Below are 19,639 nucleotides of genomic sequence, written 5' to 3'. Positions count from 1 at the left end.
GGGATAGAATGATAAGGTGTAGGCTGCAGTCTATTCAGAGAAAACCCTTCTCAAGCAACACTCTTAACAATGAGTCTGGACTTGCTACAATCCAAACACACCCAAATACTCTCTGGCTTCAACGCACCAACACAGGAGCGAAGGGACAGGAACAGTGGTCCTAAAACATAAAACTGGGAGGACTTCGACCAAAGTTCTGAACAGAAAGAGCGAGGCCCATGTCTCTGCCTACAGCTGACCAGCATCAGTGAGTGTGCTGATGAGTCATCATGGATGTGAGGGAGGGAGAGCCAGCCAGCCTGGAAATGTACTGTAACACACTGTTCCCTCCTTCCTCCTCATTCTCACAGTCACATCTGTAACAAGCCATTCTAATGGTTCTGACAGGCGAGCTTGGGGTCAGTTCTGATCCCATTATTCTGGACAGTGCTTCAGTCCAACTGGCAGTGGGCCTGTTGTTCCCTCAAAGACCTCTACTGGGAGCAGCAGGGAGAACTGTGGAGCTCATGAGAGCTAACACAAGTACAATTACAAAATTATGTTCAAAATATTTTCCTTTCACATATGGACAGCATTAGAAAAGAGCCATGTTATGTCATTTGAGAATGGGCTGTGGTAATATAGTATGGGAAACAACTCTCTAAATCCTGTGCATAACTGTGAGGCTGAAAGAAACACAATTATTTATGAGCACATAATAAGCGACTTTAGGTACAGCAGAGCAGGTGATAAGTCAACAACATAGCCTGCCTGACTGAGTCTTTCCTTAACTATGAAAAGGTTAAAATGGCTCACACTGTAGGATAGGGAGACACAACATGTCAGAATCAAGATACATAGTTGATCAGAACCTACAGAAAAATGACCTGACTGATGCATCTTTAACAATATTCATGATTTTCACTATATTACCTAAGCATTGATTTACATACTGTATGTTATAGCCTAGCTACTGTAGAGGGGGGAAATATATCCCATCTTGAGTCTATAAAAATCTCTCTTGTCATCTTATAAATGATGTTCCTTATGAAACTGAGCAACAGCCACTCCAAGTGTTTGGGTGAGGCATTACAACACACAGCATAGTGTTTCATTAGATACAAATGACATCATATTACCTGTAAGGAGGTCAAATATGCTAAGCATTTATCAAAAACCGACTGATATTGTACGTAGCTTTTAAAGCTTAAGCATCTCATAATACGTCTGACACCAGAATACACTCAGCTGTTTCAAGTAAGGCATCATCCAGAAAGAGGGGTCCACATAGACTCATATATCACTTGTAACCTATTACATGTCCCATTCTCATTGTATGGCTTTAAAAGTGTACAGTCTAAAACATGTTAATACAAATTATGTTGTTGTGTTATATTTAAAAAAACATATTTCAACGGGAGTCAGTCCTTCAACATGTTAGACACCTGTTGAGAAAACACATGTTATGTAAGGAGTTGATGTTTGACGGTTTGATACGGCACCTTCCATGACTCTGGGACCAATGGAAAAGGTAGCACCGAATACAAGCAGTAAGTCTGAAAAACAATAATGCACAACACATTGTTGCTCTTACCTGGAATGCCTGAGCCTGTATCCGTTGAATCCTTATCAAACACCTCAATAGTGGCTCCGAGAGTGTAAATAGCCAGCAGAAGTAACAGCGATTCTCTCAGAGATAACATGGCTCACACGTTCCGTTTAGATGCACAACAGCAATGACAACAGACAGAACACAACATTATCATTAGTTCGGAAAGTTGTGTTGATAAAGTCCTCCATTGACAGGATATCAAATAAAGTTGTCAAATAAAAATACTGGAGGTTTACTAGAATGCATGTGTTAAAACATTCATTTTTGTTTGGAACACCTGACGTTTCAGGTAGGGTAGAGGAAAGGACAGAGGATGCTCCGACTGTTTCGCGCGTCATGTTCCACCTTGAGTACTTTAGGGAGGGATTGGCTCCGCCCACTTTCTGGATAAAGACCAATAACACTGTGCTATGTACAGTGGAAACACCCCCTTCAGAACATCAAACACCCTTTAGTAAATAGATACTTCTAGACACTTTTTTGTATCCAAGGTCACCTGGGGTGTATCCCATCAACGTCGCAAAAGGACATTCCAGGCTTATTTTGATAAATCTCGCGAGGTTTACAAAATAATCCAGCCTTATTTTGATAACTCGCGAGATCTATCAAAATAAGCCTGGATTTTCCTTTACCAACGTTGATGGAATACCTTCCTGACTCTAATCATAAAAAAATACAAATAAATCACGTTTTATACACATTCAGGCAGTTTTGTTTCATTTCACTTTTTTTTAATTCAAGGAACTTCGCTTCATACAAAATGTAAATGTAGAAACAACTGCAGAATTCAAAGTCTGGCCAATAAACATAAATCAGGCAACAAACAACTCACTCAATCCCAAGACCCAAATAAGTAATGTTCCAGCTCTTTTGCATGGGTGGAACGATCAACATTGTTCAATACTGTTTTATATAAAGCCGATTTTCTTTTCGTCTTCATCAAACCCCACAGTTTTAATCAAATGTCATTAAAAATTAACAACAAATGAATACATGGTATCAAAAAGTACTAAGATTTGTACATGCACATACATCATTAGAACATGCAGACATTATTTTCTCAAGAAAACAGCCACATTTACACTGCAGTTGGTATGCAGAAAGAGATTGGAACAGTTCAATGATTGGCAACCAACTGTTAAAGACTTGGGAGTGGATATGTTTCTTTTGACATAATACAGAGATCGCAAAAATGAAGGAATAGACAGATATTTCGTACATGTACGGTTCTGACCCACTGTGGCAACATGTCAAGGGGAAAATAATGAATGTATTATAGAGGAATGTGAAGAATTTGCTCCTGTCTTTAAAGAAAATAAAGTAATCACTTGAAGAAGTGTATTCAAGGATTCATGAACAGGCTCTGGACGAAGAACCCTTTTTAGCTGACCTTACAGGCTATAAGTAAAAATCATCATATTGTTTCCTTTTTAAGACACGTTTTCCTTTTGACATTGTCAAAGTGGGTAAATGTTATGCATGCAAATATATAAAGTTGCTGTATTTCTAAATAGTCTATTCAATTCCGCTTTAGTCATTGTGCCTTTATGCATTTAAAAAAAGAACATTTGTATACCTTTATGAGCATTTTTCTTACAAAAGATTTGGTCACAATCATGCTGAAGATTGAATCTGGAGAGACCAGCATGTAAAGCTACAGAATGGATGAAGTATGTTCTCAAAGTGTCACCTTGTTGCATAGCCCTACTTTCTCAGTCAAAACCCTGCTTCTGGAAACTGTACAGACCCCTGACACGTGGGCAGCCAAGGAGACACCCGGCCCAACCAATCATTCTGATCATCAGAATTGAGCATCACTTTCCCAGGGGTCGAGCCTCTTTGTACATGACAGATCTCACCACATTCCACTACCAGAAGAACTAGAGAAGAAGAGTTCTACCAAGGCCTAACAACAAGATAGGAGCTGAAGTCCAGATGAATCCAGTACTGCAGTGGCATAGAAGAACAGGATAACGCCATATACCCTTAGACAATGACACAAATCACTGATGGCACTGATACCTTCGGGTCATATCTAGGGTAACTTTATTCTTCATTGTCTTCTTTTATTTTTTTAGCCACCATATCGTCTTTTCTATAATCATACTATGGTTAATGAACAGGCAGGTGCTGCACAGCTCTGAACGTTGTTAAAACCATCCCCACTAAGTGTTATTATGGCTGAAAATGATCTCTAACGTTACAGGTGTGATAGAAGGTGTGGGCCATATTTCTATTAATCTGACAGCTGGGGAATTCTTTCCTCCAAAATGGAAGCAGAGATCAGGAGCAGATCTTGGTCCCGGGCCAATGGGGAGACTTTATCACTAACACAGAGGAGTCCAATGTGCTGGTGCCAGGGGCTGGCCTTAACGCACGCACGCACGCACGCACGCACACACGCACACACACACGGACACACACACACACACACACACACACAAACACACACAAAAACACACACACACACACACACACACACACACTCACACACACACTCTCATCAGGGATGTGTGTCTTTTCTCTAGGTCATCCATCACACTGTTTCTCTTCAGATTCCTTCAGCCTAACACTCATAGTCTGCAGGTATAACATTGACATAGAAGGCAATACAGTAGCTTGCAATGCTTTCGCAGCTGAGTATCCTCACCAGGAAAATAATGATACACTACTGCGTCATCATAGCTGATGTCGACCAGGTTAACGATTTAAACATGCAGTTGTGTTACTCTGATTAATGTTATCCTAACTGGATTGATATGCTACTAATGCAGTTTTCACTTGTTATATGTTTATAATATGCTTTTGCACTAGGTTTAGTTCTCCCCAGTTAAAATGTATGAAATATGAACAATAACAAAAGTATACAAGATAAAATATCAGCAATAATAAGATAAATTCCATTGAAAAACATTAGTTTTCTCGAACTGTAGGTATTGTTTCTCTTCTTGCAGATAAGGCTTTCTGCAGCTACATCTTGTTCTCTTGTAGAGCTATCCAATTGACCAAACAACTACTTAAAGTGTTGATGCATTAAAAAACGGTTGACTTTGCATCGTAACTACAGTATATCGAAAAGGATAGGCACTTTGTATTAAACATCTGAAGCAGTCTGTAAGAAACGTTAGACCCTGAAATGATGGCAAACTTTAAGCAATTTACATAAAACACACTAGTTTTTTTTACATCATACAAAAATGCACACAATGAAAAGAGAACATCTACAATAGTCTTATAGAAAACAAATCACATTTCTCTTCCTCTCCTTTCCCTAAAGTACAGTGGTAGTTAAAGTTAGCAAGAAACGGTAAACAGCAGCAAATCAACAATCATGGTCTGTCATGACCACCAACACATATCCCTCTGATCTATCTGGCCCTCTGACAGAACAGGAATGTCGTATCAAGGATTATGCTACATTAATTTGACATGGAATGGTAGAGTCCCAAATAAAACATACAAATAAAAGCTGTTGTGCAGTTAAGGATACTTCAAGGGCTGTGTGTTTCTAAGGAGTAGCTCCTATTCAGGTGTTGTTTTGTACACATACGCAACCATGTCTAGTTGTTATGATGGGACTATAAGTGGTACATCTATCTCTCAACACTAAGAGACAGCAAAGATGGCTGACGGAAGAACAAGCTGTTGGCTTTTTAAACACCATTTTTCCTAGTATTCATGTTCGAAAAAAGAAGCCACGCAAAAGTGTGCACAATGAAGGATGTCATTGCCTTCAGTGCATTCGGCGAAGACATCTTACAGTTGCTCAGATTCTAATGTCAATATCACACAGGTCGTTAAAAATGCTGCTGCTTTGTTCACATTCAGATGAATTCCTCCCCCGTCCTCAACTAATTCCCTCGTTATCTTTAAAACACACACAGCATATACACACATACAGCAACAGTGTAAACTAAAGCCTTCAAAAAAGATGATAAAACTCATCACGTTTCCCTCAAAAATGCATTTTAAAAACATCGGTTGAAAGCCATGCTAGCACCATTCGTCCTCCTCTGCCTCGTGGTGGTAGTATCTGGGTGCCCTCTCTGGAGCGCCAGAGCCCGGGCTGGCACGACCACCGAAAGTGAAGTGGTATCCGTTAGGCACCGCCCGAGGCAGCCGGGTCCCTATCTGAGGCAATGCGGTCCGAGGGGAGCGTCCAGTGTGACGGCTGGGCTCGTCCTGGAACAGGGCCAGCTCGTCCCGGAGGCTGCAGTAAGGACTGCCATAAACGTGGCCGTGGCCATGGCCCAGGAAAGGCTCGGAGCTGATGCGTGTGACGGGGGGGGGGACGTGGGATCTGCTGCTGTGCAGGAGGGCGTTGTGCTCTGACAGCCCCCGGCTCAGCCTGCCAGGACTCAGGGTGGACAGGCTGGCCTGGCCGGACACAAAGTGCACAGGGGAGGAGTTGGCAGTCTTGTAGGCCACCCCGGGGCGGGGGGTCAGAGGGGTCTGGGGCAGCTGCCTGCGTCCACGGCTGGGCGTGCTAGCCCCTGAGGTCAACATCACGGGGCTGCCTTTAACCGAACCACTACCCTAGATGAAAATTGGACAAAGCAATTTGAAACAATAAGAACGACGATGAGGACACAGCGGAGGAGAAGGGAGGGAGGGACGGAGGGACAGGTGCCATCAGGAAGAAGGGAAGAGACAACCAAATACCACAGAGAGAGAGGAGAGAGAGAGACAGAGGGAAAGGACAGAGGACACCAACAGGGAGGACATGGACAGGACAGTCATTGATGGAAGGAGAAAGAAAGGAGGAGACAGACAAAATGGACCGAACAATGGTGAAGAAGAAGAAAGAGAAAGAGTGGAAAGAGAAAGTGAAAGGCCATGAGTGGTTGCACTAAAGGCAGAAAGAAGAAAGAAAGTTGAGTTTCAGCTGAGACAGTAACAGCAGGCAGACAGGTCATTAGCTCCAGTTTCACACAATATAGTATACAGATACACCCTGCTATGGCACTTCTGAATATAGAAAGTCTTACTTGCGCTTATGATGTAGGCCTATAGCTATTTCACTACTTTAAATGAATGTACCTATGGTTCGTTGCTCTGGATAAGAGTGTCTGCAAAATGACTTTAAAATAGAAAACGTACTGTACTGAATCTGACAGAACACACTTCTGATCTCATTCCATTCTGTGTATTCCTCATTCATTCACAGGCCTGTCTTATCCGCACCCTATCATGCAAATACTGTACCTTAGCCGCTTTCCTGCTTTTACCTTACCCGGGCTATACCTACAGTATTGCCCATGCCCCCAACCCCCCCCGCCACCCCCACCTGCTTATTGAGGCTGACGTCCGTCACCTCGCTGGGGGAGGTGGCGCAGCTGACGGTGGCAGACTTGGTGTGGCAGTGTTCTCGGCTGCCATAGCGATCGCAGGAGTAGTAGCGTTGTTTCTCTGCCGACGAGGAGTGGGGCTTCCTCTCGTGCGAGCGGCCGCGGTCCTGCACCCTCTCCCTGGACATGGGGTCTGCGGCCGGGTCTCCCGGTGTACCTTCATAAGAACCAGGGATCGGGTCAAAATAGGATTTAGTTCCAGTCTGTTTAGGTACAGTGAAATTCAACATTGTTCTCAGTGAAAAAGTAAGTAATCAACCCAGTCTCTGACGTAATAGGTCTGGGGTATCACTTCTGCAGACCAAAGAACACATTTACATTTTTGGCATTTAGCAGATGCCTTTATCCAAAGCGACTTACAAATAAGACAGACTGAAGCTCAGCTTCTACCCTAGGGCCATTCAGGCCCTGAACACAGCAAAGACCTAGGTTCTAGGCCCTGGACAATCTAGACAATTTGATGGCAGCTACTAGATTGTGAACATAAGTGCAATATTGTACCGTAATACAACTGTGAACATTCTAAACCTGCTAACTGCGACACTTTAATGAATGTGCAACAAATATTATGTGCAATATGACAACAAATGTGTACATAAGGTTCAGATATAGGAAAAAGTTAGGATATTTATAGCATAGCATAGTGTACAGCACAGTGTTCCTTTTATTGTATAGTATAGTAGTATAGTATAGTAGATAGTGTACATAGCCTTATTTATGTCAACCAGCTCTTTTCTCTTTTTTGTTTTATCCTTGGCTCTCTTGTTTTTAGTCTTTTTTCCAAGCACCAGGGGAGCCCCCCCTCCTAAATTTCGTTGTATGGTACCTGTACTGTATTGATGACAATAAAGACCATTCATTCATTCATTCATTCCTTCATTCATAATACATTTGATTAAGCAAGTGAATCATCACCAGTCACAGCAAGAAAACTTTACTTCCTGAATTGATTGAATTGAAATGGAATTTCAACCCTGAATTTTGACCCCAACCCTGATATGAACCCACACCAAACATGGTCAACACATTAGGTAACAACAAACCATGACTATCGCTCTGTGATGTGCATGCTTCCCAGCTATAATTGTGATAAAATAATTAATAATAATTAATAACTAACACCGAGGTTGAACGGTATCACCAGTGCCTCAGAATCTCCCCCTGACTCCCCCCAAAAAAGCTAAAGCAAAGAAATGTCCCTGAGAATGCAAACCATACTGTTAATAATTGTACTCTACTATAGCAGATGTGGTGGTGTGAGTAGTTGATGTAATGGTAGACATGGATTGATTAAAGGCACAAATTGCTTAAACTAAGATAAGTTCTTTAGCATAACATTTTCGGTGTCCACTGTGACAGCTATATGACGACAATGGATTGTGGTTGTGAGTGCACCCGGTCTTTGCCTCTCTCTCTCTCTCTCTCTGAAAAGTCATAGAAGATTCTTCAACACTCGACGGACAGACTGCACACACACACACACCAAATTTCTCTTTTTCTTTTTTTCTTTCTTTGTTTCTTTTTTTTTTCTCTTTCTTTCTCCTCAACATTTTTCCCTCGCCTCAGCGTTGCCCTGCCGAGAGGGTGCCCATAAATTAGCGGGTCATTGGGTCTGCATGTCTGTCAGTCCCTTTTATCTGTGTAATAGAGGCCAGCTGCAGCGCTCCACACTCACACCACCATGCCCTGATACCTCCATGGAGCCAAGCGTTGATCTCTAATACAGATGAGCCCCGGCTGTGCTCAGCTTTAACTCTCTTGTGTAAGGCTCAATGGGCTCCCCGACACATTCATACTCTAGTTAGGCTGTAAAGCAAAAACCCACATTTGGACGTAATGCTAACTGGATTGGTGGGTGGGCTTTTAGCCTGACTCACAGACTGGTCATGGGGAATGCACATCGAAAAAACCTGATTGGACCTGGTGGATCAATCATTGTGCTGTAGAAACGCAGGATATTTAAAACACTGTTTTTACAGCTCAGTTGCAGTACAACGTTTGTTAAGAGTTTTTGTGGGGTTTTTGTGGGGTGTTTGTGGTGTGTGTGCGTGTGTGTGTGTGTGTGTGTGTGTGTGTGTGTGTGTGTGTGTGTACTAACCAGCAGCGCTTGGTGGCTGGCCAATCATTGACCTGTCCAGTGACCTCTGCTTCTTGTCTCTGTCTCTGCGGTGGTGACAGCGGTGGTGGTGGTGATGGTGATGAGGTCTCTCCTGGATGGGCCTCTCCAGGGTGTAGTCTCGCAGGTTGACCTCCAGGGGGCGCTGCGGTGCCACAGTGGAGGCAGAGCGTTTCATTGGACTGGAGTCCGGGACAGTCTGCGCAGAACCAATGAGACACAGGAATCACTGACCATGAGAATCAGAGAGAATAGCACGGCGTTCCATCGTTATGATGAGAAGTTCCATCCAGAACATAGCCAATTAAATCAGGCAGATGTTACGTACAGGTACTGTCCTCAGTGTCCTGTACATAATGTTCTTCTAGAACCTATGTTTCGTAAGCTAAACTGTCTTGAGGTTTGTTTCAAAGTGAATTTATACAACGAATAAAAGTGATATATGGGGGAGAGAGACCTGCAGTACAGTAGAGATCTTTCTCAGTGAAACACTATTTCCACCTAGTGGAGATTTATCTGTCCTGCGGAGCTTTTTCTTTTCTTTTTTTTGTACAATTGTTATCATATTTTTTTCCAGCGTCTCGAAATAACCCTACTCACTGGCCAGGGTGACTGTTGATAAATAAAACACACAACATGTTCTTTCCCCTAAGCTGTAGACGGTTGTTTGAGCATGTCCAACATCAAAGGGAGACATGTTCTCCACCTGCAGCAGCTGACCGGTCCCTCTCTGGGCTGTGGATCTAATAGCAGGTTGGCATCCACAGCTGTGCCTTAATGGCTGTGTTGTTCAGTCTCCGAAGCATGACACATCGACTCCTCGACATACAATCAAGGTAAACCAAGCATTTCAACACCTGCACATGAACACCCTCACAGAATTGAGAGAGAGGAGAGAGGAGACAGGGACAGGGACAGGGACAGGGACAAGGACAAGGACAGGGACAGAGACAGAGACAGGGACAGAGACAGGGACAGAGACAGGGACAGGGACAGGGACAGGGACAGGGACAGAGACAGAGACAGGGACAGGGACAGGGACAGGGACAGGGACAGGGACAGGGACAGAGACAGGGACAGAGACAGGGACAGAGACAGAGACAGGGACAGGGACAGAGACAGGGACAGGGACAGGGACAGGGACAGAGACAGGGACAGGGACAGGGACAGAGACAGAGACAGGGACAGAGACAGAGACAGGGACAGAGACAGGGACAGAGACAGAGACAGAGACAGGGACAGGGACAGAGACAGGGACAGGGACAGGGACAGAGACAGAGACAGGGACAGGGACAGAGACAGGGACAGAGACAGAGACAGGGACAGGGACAGAGACAGGGACAGAGACAGGGACAGGGACAGAGACAGGGACAGGGACAGAGACAGGGACAGGGACAGAGACAGGGACAGGGACAGGGACAGAGACAGAGACAGGGACAGGGACAGGGACAGGGACAGGGACAGAGACAGAGACAGAGACAGGGACAGAAACAGAGACAGGGACAGGGACAGAGACAGGGACAGGGACAGAGACAGAAACAGAGACAGGGACAGGGACAGAGACAGGGACAGGGACAGAGACAGGGACAGGGACAGGGAAAGAGACAGAGACAGAGACAGGGACAGAGACAGAGACAGGGACAGGGACAGAGACGGGGACAGGGACAGGGACAGGGACAGGGACAGGGACAGAGACAGGGACAGGGACAGAGACAGAGACAGGGACAGGGACAGAGACAGAGACAGGGACAGGGACAGAGACAGAGACAGGGACAGAGACAGGGACAGAGACAGAGACAGGGACAGAGACAGGGACAGGGACAGAAACAGAGACAGGGACAGAGACAGGGACAGAGACAGAGACAGGGACAGGGACAGGGACAGGGACAGGGACAGGGACAGGGACAGGGACAGAGACAGAAACAGAGACAGAGACAGGGACAGGGACAGGGACAGGGACAGGGACAGGGACAGGGACAGGGACATGGGGTACGTACGGCTAGCTGGGTCCCTGGGGAGTGACGAGAGTGGCTCCGCTGTCAGACAGCAGAGGTGGAGGAGGAGAGGACCACGGGCAGGCAGCAGACCAGAGAGGAGAGGAAGGGTGAGGAGAAAGGGGTGGGGAGAGAGAGGGCAGAGAGGGAGAGAGGAGAGAGGAGAGAGAGGGTGCGGAGAAAGGGGTGGGGAGAGAGGGCAGAGAGGGGAAAGAGGAGAGAGGAGAGAGAGGGTGCGGAGAAAGGGGTGGGGAGAGAGAGGGAGAGAGATGACTTGGCTGTTTAATCAAGACATAGAGAAGGGAGGTGTCATGGAGGTGTCATGATGTGCTGTTAAAAAATGTCACTCTGGAAACAAAAGTCACCCGGGGAACAAAATGAAGGTCACCCCGGGAATAAAAGGAAGGCCACCCCCCGGCTACGGCCGTGTGTAGATATGACACAGTCACGGCTGAATGGCCGGTGAGGGCATGTCTTTCAGCACAGTGTAGGAAGATACGATTTGTGACACCGTGTTCTGGTTCAATGGAAACCTTACTGTCAACAACGGTAGCCTAGTTTACCAAAGCTAGTGGTGGAGTACCAAAACTGTGGTGGAGTGATGATATAGCTGATATAGAAGTGGACAAAAATGTCGATTGATTAAAGGTACAGATATGGTACAGTACATAAGCAGTGTATGGAGGATCTGCTCTTTGTGTTTCAGCACCTGGCAATAAGACTTAGAATGACTTGAAGAGGCAGGATTCTCACATGTGATGTCTTTCACTGCTCAATGTGCCTTTCTCTTTCAGCACATGGCTATGACTAGGCCTGGACTCCTTTGTCATTAAAACTCAGATATCCAAGGAGGCATATCTGGATCTCTCTGCTTTTGTTCTCGTGAGCCAAGCTTCTGATCTGGATGATGGCCAGCCAGAGCACCTCTATGAGGCAGTGCTGCCCCCACCAGAATCAAAAGGGTTTTGCACATATTAAGAGGTGATGAAACCACAAAATCAACATCGAATGCCTCTTATCTTCCAGCACACCAGTTTAAAGGGATTTGGGGTGGGGGGGAGGCCCATTCCCTCTTCACAGTGGCTCATGTGGGTGTTCGTGTCTCCTCTGAGTGTCACATGTCACCGGAGCACAAAGAGGATGTTGAGGAGACTCCGCGACTGTGAGATTTTCAGGCCCTGATCCTGGCGAAAGCGAAGGAGCGGGAAATGAGGCATTACCAACACGAAGAAGTAGAAGAAAAAGAAGAAGAAAAAAATCAAATTAAGCGATGGAAAATCAAGCCGGAGTAGAGTGAAATCCATCACTCTGATTTAGGGTCGAGTTCAGCCCTCCACGCCTCCCATTACACTCGAACAACAGCAAGCAATTTTCCCCGAAAAGGCCATCCCTAATTGTATTTGTTGAAGGATTTCCTGCCCTAGCTCTAAAAGGTGAGAGAAATAAGACAGAGGGTCACAAGGCAATCCCCCTCTAACCCTCATCTGATTAATCTGCCCTCTTTGCCTCCGCTATCCGATGGTAACACAATTACTCTCTTCCTCCCAGAACGATGGAGGGATCACCCCCCATTTTTGAGCCACTATCATCTTTTCGGGTTCGGAGGGGAAAGGAAAAACGATACAGCGACACATAGTTGGCCTTCTTCCAACGTCTAATCAAATTACAGCGGCATTCTCCTCCTGCACTAAGAGTAGGACCAACACACATCCGTCCTAATTGGCCCCTGAAAGAAATGCACTTAAAAGGCAACAATCGATCAACATCAATATCACTCAGGAAATGAGGAGCTGATTATATTTCTCGGGACGAATTGAAGAGATTCATTTGTCTTTTGGTTTCACCAGGAAGTGCGCCAGTCACTTTCACCAGTAACTTCACCAGTCACTTCACCAGTAACGGCAGTTATATCAGATGGAATGGAATCCCCGATTGTGTTATCCACAAACCCACATAGTCAGTTCAGTTCAGTTCAGTTCAGTTCAGGTCAGGTCAGGTCAGGTCAGTTCAGTTCAGTTCAGTTCAGTTCAGTTCAGGTCAGGTCAGTTCAGTTCAGTTCAGTTCAGTTCAGTTCAGTTCAGTTCAGTTCAGGTCAGGTCAGGTCAGTTCAGTTCAGTTCAGTTCAGGTCAGTTCATTCAGGTCAGGTCAGTTCAGTGACTTCTCATGCTTTCTCCAGTAGACTGCTCAGTAGTCACAATAGTACAGAATAGGCATGGAAGCATCTCAGTAGCACATAGCTACTGCGCAACAATCAGGTGATTCAACATGATACAATATGATGCGAAAAGGACACCGTAAACATCTGCTGTGTGTGTGTATGTGTGTGTGTGTGTGTGTGTGTGTGCGTGTGTGTGAGAGAGAGAGAGTACCTGTATCTCTGCATTGAGTCTGGGCATGGACACGGCCCTCCCCTGACTCTCCAGACCAGGCCCGGGCCCAGGCACTGTGCTGGCACTGGGGTCCATCTTCCTCATCTCCACTGACTCCTGCTGAACACACACATGAAAACACAAATGCACACACACACACACACACACACACACACACATACGGTATGCATCCAAAACACAAACACAGGCTAGAAATATCCCATGCAAAACAACACACATCTGACTGGCCAAGTAGCAGGGTTACGGCCGCCCTGTGTGTGAAAGCAGCAGACAGCAGTGCGGCCTGCCTGGACTGGAGTACCTGGGGAATGGCTGCATTTGGATCGTCCTCCGACTGGCCCCTCTGGACAGTCCTCTTACTCCTGGGCCTGTGGACCTCTCTGGAGATCTCTGTGACCCAGGAGGACGACCCTTTCATGGCGCTATCATGGCCTGGCCTGGATTTATAGTCAAAGACAAAGTCAGTGTCCTTCATCACCATTCTTTACATGTGAAGTGTGTTTGTGACCCCTGCTGTGTGAAATGTTCAGCTGTTCAACTCGAATGAATTTGAGACGTGCGTCATAAAACAACCATCTGATGATCGTCGGAGAAACGGACAGTGGACAGCGTCTGTACGCTAGTGAACTCACAGAGTGCCACCGTTGGTTAGGGAGGTGGTGCTTGGTCTGGCCTGAGGCTGGGGCTGGGGCTGAGGCAGAGGCTGAGGCAGAGGCTGAGGCTCACAGGGAGGCTCCACATTGTTCATGGGCATCACATTCTCCTGCATGTGAGTCAGAGGCAGTTTGGGCTTAAACAGAGCCCCGATCTTACTCTGTGGAGGGAGAGATGGCAACATGCTCAACATATGCAGGGGCAAGCAAAAATATTGGACCTGACTACTCTTCCTGATTCCCCCAAAAATATGATTCCCTCGAGACACACTGTCATTCATACAACATTTGGAGAATTGGTTGGGAATACTAATCGCAAAAATACAAACGATTGGGATCCTAACTATTACAATCATGCAAATCAGCTGTATTGCACAAACGTCTGATTAGGAGCAGCATTAGCTTAGCAACTAACTGGCTAGCTCTGAGACAGAGTGTGTGTGTTACTGCACCTGGGAGCCGGAGGCGTTCTGTTGCTGCTGCTGTTGCTGCTGTTCCTTGAGCCTCTTGGCTCGGTTTTGCTTGTAGTAGTCAAAGATCATCAGAGCTGCATACACCTTCCCAACCGTAAGCTCGTTGGCTGAGAGAGAGAGAGAGAGAGAGAGAGAGAGAGAGAGAGAGAGAGAGAGAGAGAGAGAGAGAGAGAGAGAGGAGTGGATAGACATGTAAGGGAAACTGCTGACTCATTCATTGCCTGTGTATTCTATTTTTCCACCACTCGTCTCCTCCGAAACCTTCGGGTGACAGCTAATCTCCCTCTCAAATGAAGTACAAAGAAAGCAGTGCTTACTAAAGAGCGATTAAGTGATTTAAAGAAAACATGGTATTTGTTAGAAGAGGCATCAGAATGGACCCATCTGAAAGAGTTGACTGTTCTTTACACGGTAGATGATGTAACCACATTCTACCACAAGATGGCAGTGGAGGCAAAGCCTACTCATGGGATGAACAAGTGGAAATGCAGAGACCCAGGCTAACATGGCAACCTGAATATACTACAGTACTGTAGAGTTGTAGCCCTAACTCTAACCCAGATATGATGCATTATGAAAATAGATAATACCGTCAAATACACTGCTTGTCAAGATTGACGCTGTTGTATCTGTGGTACAAAGTAAACACGTCCCTACTGTCAGAGTGGCTTACGTTTGTGTGGTGTCACCAACAGGTCCATAGTCTTCTGGGAGAGGCTCGGCCACATGGTAGCCAGCTCCTTCTTCAGCTCCGCGTCGGAGAGACGCTGAGCCACCATCCCTTTGAACATCAAAACATCTAGAATAGTATCAAACACTGACCACTGTTTCCTCCCAGAGACAGAAGAAGTAGCAGCCACAACAAGTAAGGAAGTAAGTAAGCAGATGTGTTTACAGAGTCATTGAACCAGACAGAGAATTCAAAACAGATTGAGCGACGAAGCTAAAAAATAAAAAATTAAAAAAGAACGCATACAGCGTTGTGCCATCGCTCCGAGCGGGAGAACAGGCACAGCACACGCACACACACACACAGACACAAACATGTGCACACACACACTTGCACACACATAGACACACACACACACACACACACACACACACACACACACAGCAATCTAATGAGTCCAAATGGGACCCCTTTTTACCAATCCAAAGCCCCGTTGTGAAGAACAAACAAGACAACATCTGTCCCAGCCACCCATCAAGGGGACATCACACAGCCTGTCTGTCTGTCTGTCTGTCTGACATGTGACAGTTGGCAGAGTCAAACTTAGTAGTGTCTGAGTCAGTCTGTCATCTTAACTTGAGATGCAGTTTTTTCTTGAGATCTTTATTTATTTATTTGTTTTGCTTCTCTTCAAACTAAGTCACATTGACACCAGAGGCTCCACTTCATACCGATGAGTGAAAGGCTTTACAGTCAAACAGACAGGGGAGAGGGGGGGAGGGGGAAGAGAGGAGGAGGAGCGGGTTAGTGAGGGGATACCTGAGGCCAGCTTGATCTCCAGGGCCGTACGGATCAGGGCCATGAGCGTGGAGGTGAAGTGGACTGTGTTGTCATCAGCGATGGGCATGTTCATCTTGACTAGCCGCTGAAGAGGGTGTGTGAATGGAGGAGGGGAGGTTAGAACACATCTTGTACGGTGGGCACCAACAGTCATACACATACATACACACACACACACACACACACACACACACACACACACACACCATCAGTCCATACAGAGAAACCAGTCTGTGTGCTGAATGATCATCTTCAGGAATTGATTTGACGGGTGTCTGGATATCAGTGTGTACAGTATCTAAAACTTTTTAGTGGATTATTAAACTACAGCACACAAAAAAATGCTTTCTCCACAAAAGTACAGTACACAGAAGAGACGAGGTAAACATTCACATTCACTGCTATCGGCTACGGTATGCATACTATGCTACGCAAGTCAAAGTGCACTGGTGCAAGACTGACATTGATCGAAAGAAAGGTGAGAAAAGGCATGTAGGCATAACCATGGAGGGGCCTCAAAGATCTCAGGAGCTCGACTCTGTGGTTGCCATCCTAACTAATCAGGAACCTACTTGAATAGCATCTGCTGTACTAGCATGGGTCATTCAATATAGCTTGACCTGCTTCGTCTAGCTGGACCACGATATGCACGGGTCATACTGTGGTTATATGGTATCTGTGCTATGGTGGTTGAGTTGAGCTCCCCTGAACACAAAAAAACAAACATTCATCTACTAATCAGTGGCAGTGCAAATGTAAGACAGACCCAAGTCAGAATGAGAGAGGGGAGGAGGGAAGGGGTGAGACACACACGCACACGCACGGGCATGTGCACACGCACGCACACGCTTGCACGCGCACGCGCACTCACACACGCACACACACACACACACACACACACACACACACACACACACACACACACACACACGCACCATCGATCGAGACAGAGGAGATGAGAGAGAGGATGAGAGAGAATGAGATATACCAGAGACAGAAACGCAGACAGTAAAAGCAGACACATATATTTCTCATGGAGAAAAGCAAAGGAAGCCACACACACACACGCACGCATGCGCGCGCACGCACACACACACACACACACACACACACACACACACACACACACACACACACACACACAGCTCCACAAAACATAACCTTCAATAGACACATAACTCAGGGTATAGACAGAAATAAGGTTAGGGAGAGGGAGGGAGAGCAATGTCTAACTCTTTTCATCTAACACTGTGTGGAACAGTGCAGGACGTTCTAGTGTGACTTACTGTATTATATACTGTATAATGAGGTAAAAATACCCTTTCAATTACTGTGTATAAATAGAAAGATGGCTACCCGTGCAGGAAAAAACCCTCCAAACTTGGGTTCTTATGGTTAGTCACAATATAGAATTAGTTAATTCTGAGCTCATTGTATTATGCCAAGTTGACAGAAACTGGTCAATAAACCGAAATCATAAGCACAGAGAGAGAGAGAGATACTCTACACACGACACAGGGAAGGGACACGTTCAAAAGAGCTCCTCTGCGGGCAGCCTTTTTGATTCCCAAATCACCTCTTTCTTCCCATCTTTTGAACTCTCAACCTTTAAACCAGATTGAACCTTTCGCCTCTCCATGTACTCAGAAGAGGTAACCTCTCACCTCAAATCATAGGTAACCTTTTACCTCTACATAACAGTAGCCAGAAAAAGTCAACATGAGTCTCAAGTCAAAAGGTCACATACTGTGTATGTATGTATAAAGGTCTGTATATCAGTATCCAATATATCACATTATTAATTGAAAGTATGAATAGAGCATTCATAATCAGATGATGAATTATCACAATCATCCATATTAGCCTCTTGGGTCATATCTTCTGCTACATAGTTGATTGAACAATAATAAAGGTTCATGTGGGAGTTTGACACATTATGCTACATGAAACTAAATGCTAACAAGCTCCTAATTTCCCCACAGTAGAGATGCCTCCTACTCTACCTCCCTCGCTTACATCACCTCTCACCAGCAGAGCTTGCTCCAAAGCAAAGAGCTATGACCAAAGAAAGAGGGAAGGGAACGGGAGGAGGGGGGATGGGGGGGGGGCTACACCAAAAAAGATCAGAGCACTAGCGAAAAAACAAAACAAGGGAACACTGCAGAGCACAGAGATTGGCTGGAGAATTAAGCCAATGGGAAGACAGGTGGGAGGGGTGGTGGAGGAGGAGGGCTACCTTGTAGGCGACTCTCGGCGGGCATTTCTTTCCCAAACCTAAGGGTGGGGACATGTGGAGCAGCATCTGATACATATCGAGGTACTTGATACGGCCACTTCAAAGAGTAGGAAACCAAAACCCAAATAGAGAAGGATGGGGGGAGTTAGAGAAGGAGGAGAGGAACAAGGAGGGAACAAAAAAAAAAAAAAAAAAAAGGGGAAATAAGGAAAAAACAAAAACAGAAATCTGTGTTATTTAGATTTCCCAGAGTGACATGGAGATGGATGCCATCCTTGGCCGCTGGGACCAGGGATGCATCGGTGAGCTCAGAAGGAGTGAGCGCGCTCAGATCCCTGAGGGGAGACATGGGATGGAAGAGTGAGTCTGGGGGGGGGGGGGGGGGGGGGGGGGGTGAGTGAACACACACAGGATGCCGATGGGAGAGAGAATGACAGCGTCATACGGAGAATGTCTGCTCCTGCATGCTGAGAGACATCCGGGGGTTACCAGGTGCACGGAGACAAAGGTTTCAATGCCGGCCTTTTAACTTTTTTCTCTCTTTTTTTATTTTCTTTCTTTGTTTCTTTTTTTTTTTTCAAGCCCTCCTTTCTCTTGACGACGTCTTTACAAAGTCTGGATCCCAAACACATCCCGTAGAAACCTTGATCCAATTCAGATGGTTTTCACGATCTGAATTTTGCAGCGATCAATTTTGGGACTAAACATCAGTGTGTTTAATGTTTAATCTTATTGTACATAAAAGGAGAGGGGAGGTACAGACTAGAATGTGTTTACTGTACACCTTGACAGACAATTTAGAAAGTAGGCATTATCAAAGGGGGGGGGGGGGGGGGGGGTGGAGAGGGGGGGGGGGGGGGTTGCGAAAAGGCCTTTTGAGGGCAAATTGAGGGAATTGCCATGGCTTTGAAAGCTTTGTTTCCAGTCCGGGCATCATTAACCAAAGCCAGTCAGTCTGGAAGGGCGGGTGCTAGTGTGTAGGCGAGTCATTGGTGCACAGCCATTCAGTTAACGTCTCTTGGCATTGGTACACAAAGCACCCTAGTGGAGGAAATGTCTGGGGGTTGCAAACCTTGTAGGCTACCCTATTAGGGCAGTTCTTCCCTAAGCCAAGGGGGGGCGAGATAACACGTAACAAATTGTACATATCCTTATAGCGAATCCGTCCGCTGCGAAAAGAACAAGCAGATATAGAAAAACACAGACTTCAGATCAGCTTCAAAGAGAACAATGATCATCAGTGGGGCTGACTTGGACACTAAGGAGGTACAGAGAAGGACCACATCCTCTAAACGGGGCTCAGTCACGTTTTTTTTTTTTTTTTTCA

General features: G+C 45.7%; 1 protein-coding gene across 1 annotated transcript in view; it reads right to left on the bottom strand.

The window, feature by feature from the left end:
• Positions 1-5,584: 5,584 nt before the first annotated feature.
• cacna1ba (calcium channel, voltage-dependent, N type, alpha 1B subunit, a) overlaps positions 5,585-19,639 on the bottom strand; it is a gene marked incomplete at both ends in the record, with an annotated part of 96,877 nt that continues 82,822 nt past the window's right edge. The window contains 11 exons of the mRNA XM_080531508.1: positions 5,585-6,127; positions 6,879-7,096; positions 9,038-9,254; positions 11,053-11,091; positions 13,420-13,539; positions 13,742-13,877; positions 14,073-14,254; positions 14,546-14,673; positions 15,240-15,347; positions 16,056-16,161; positions 19,385-19,481. Coding sequence (XP_080387634.1) covers positions 5,585-6,127; positions 6,879-7,096; positions 9,038-9,254; positions 11,053-11,091; positions 13,420-13,539; positions 13,742-13,877; positions 14,073-14,254; positions 14,546-14,673; positions 15,240-15,347; positions 16,056-16,161; positions 19,385-19,481 — 1,894 coding nt within the window. The remainder of the gene's footprint in view (positions 6,128-6,878; positions 7,097-9,037; positions 9,255-11,052; positions 11,092-13,419; positions 13,540-13,741; positions 13,878-14,072; positions 14,255-14,545; positions 14,674-15,239; positions 15,348-16,055; positions 16,162-19,384; positions 19,482-19,639) is intronic.

The sequence above is a fragment of the Nansenia antarctica genome, assembly GCF_963989245.1.
Source record: "Nansenia antarctica genome assembly, chromosome: 5".
In the NCBI taxonomy this organism is placed as follows: domain Eukaryota; kingdom Metazoa; phylum Chordata; class Actinopteri; order Argentiniformes; family Microstomatidae; genus Nansenia; species Nansenia antarctica.
The sequence above is the reverse complement of the archived record's forward strand: the minus strand, read 5'-3'. Positions and strand labels throughout refer to the sequence as shown.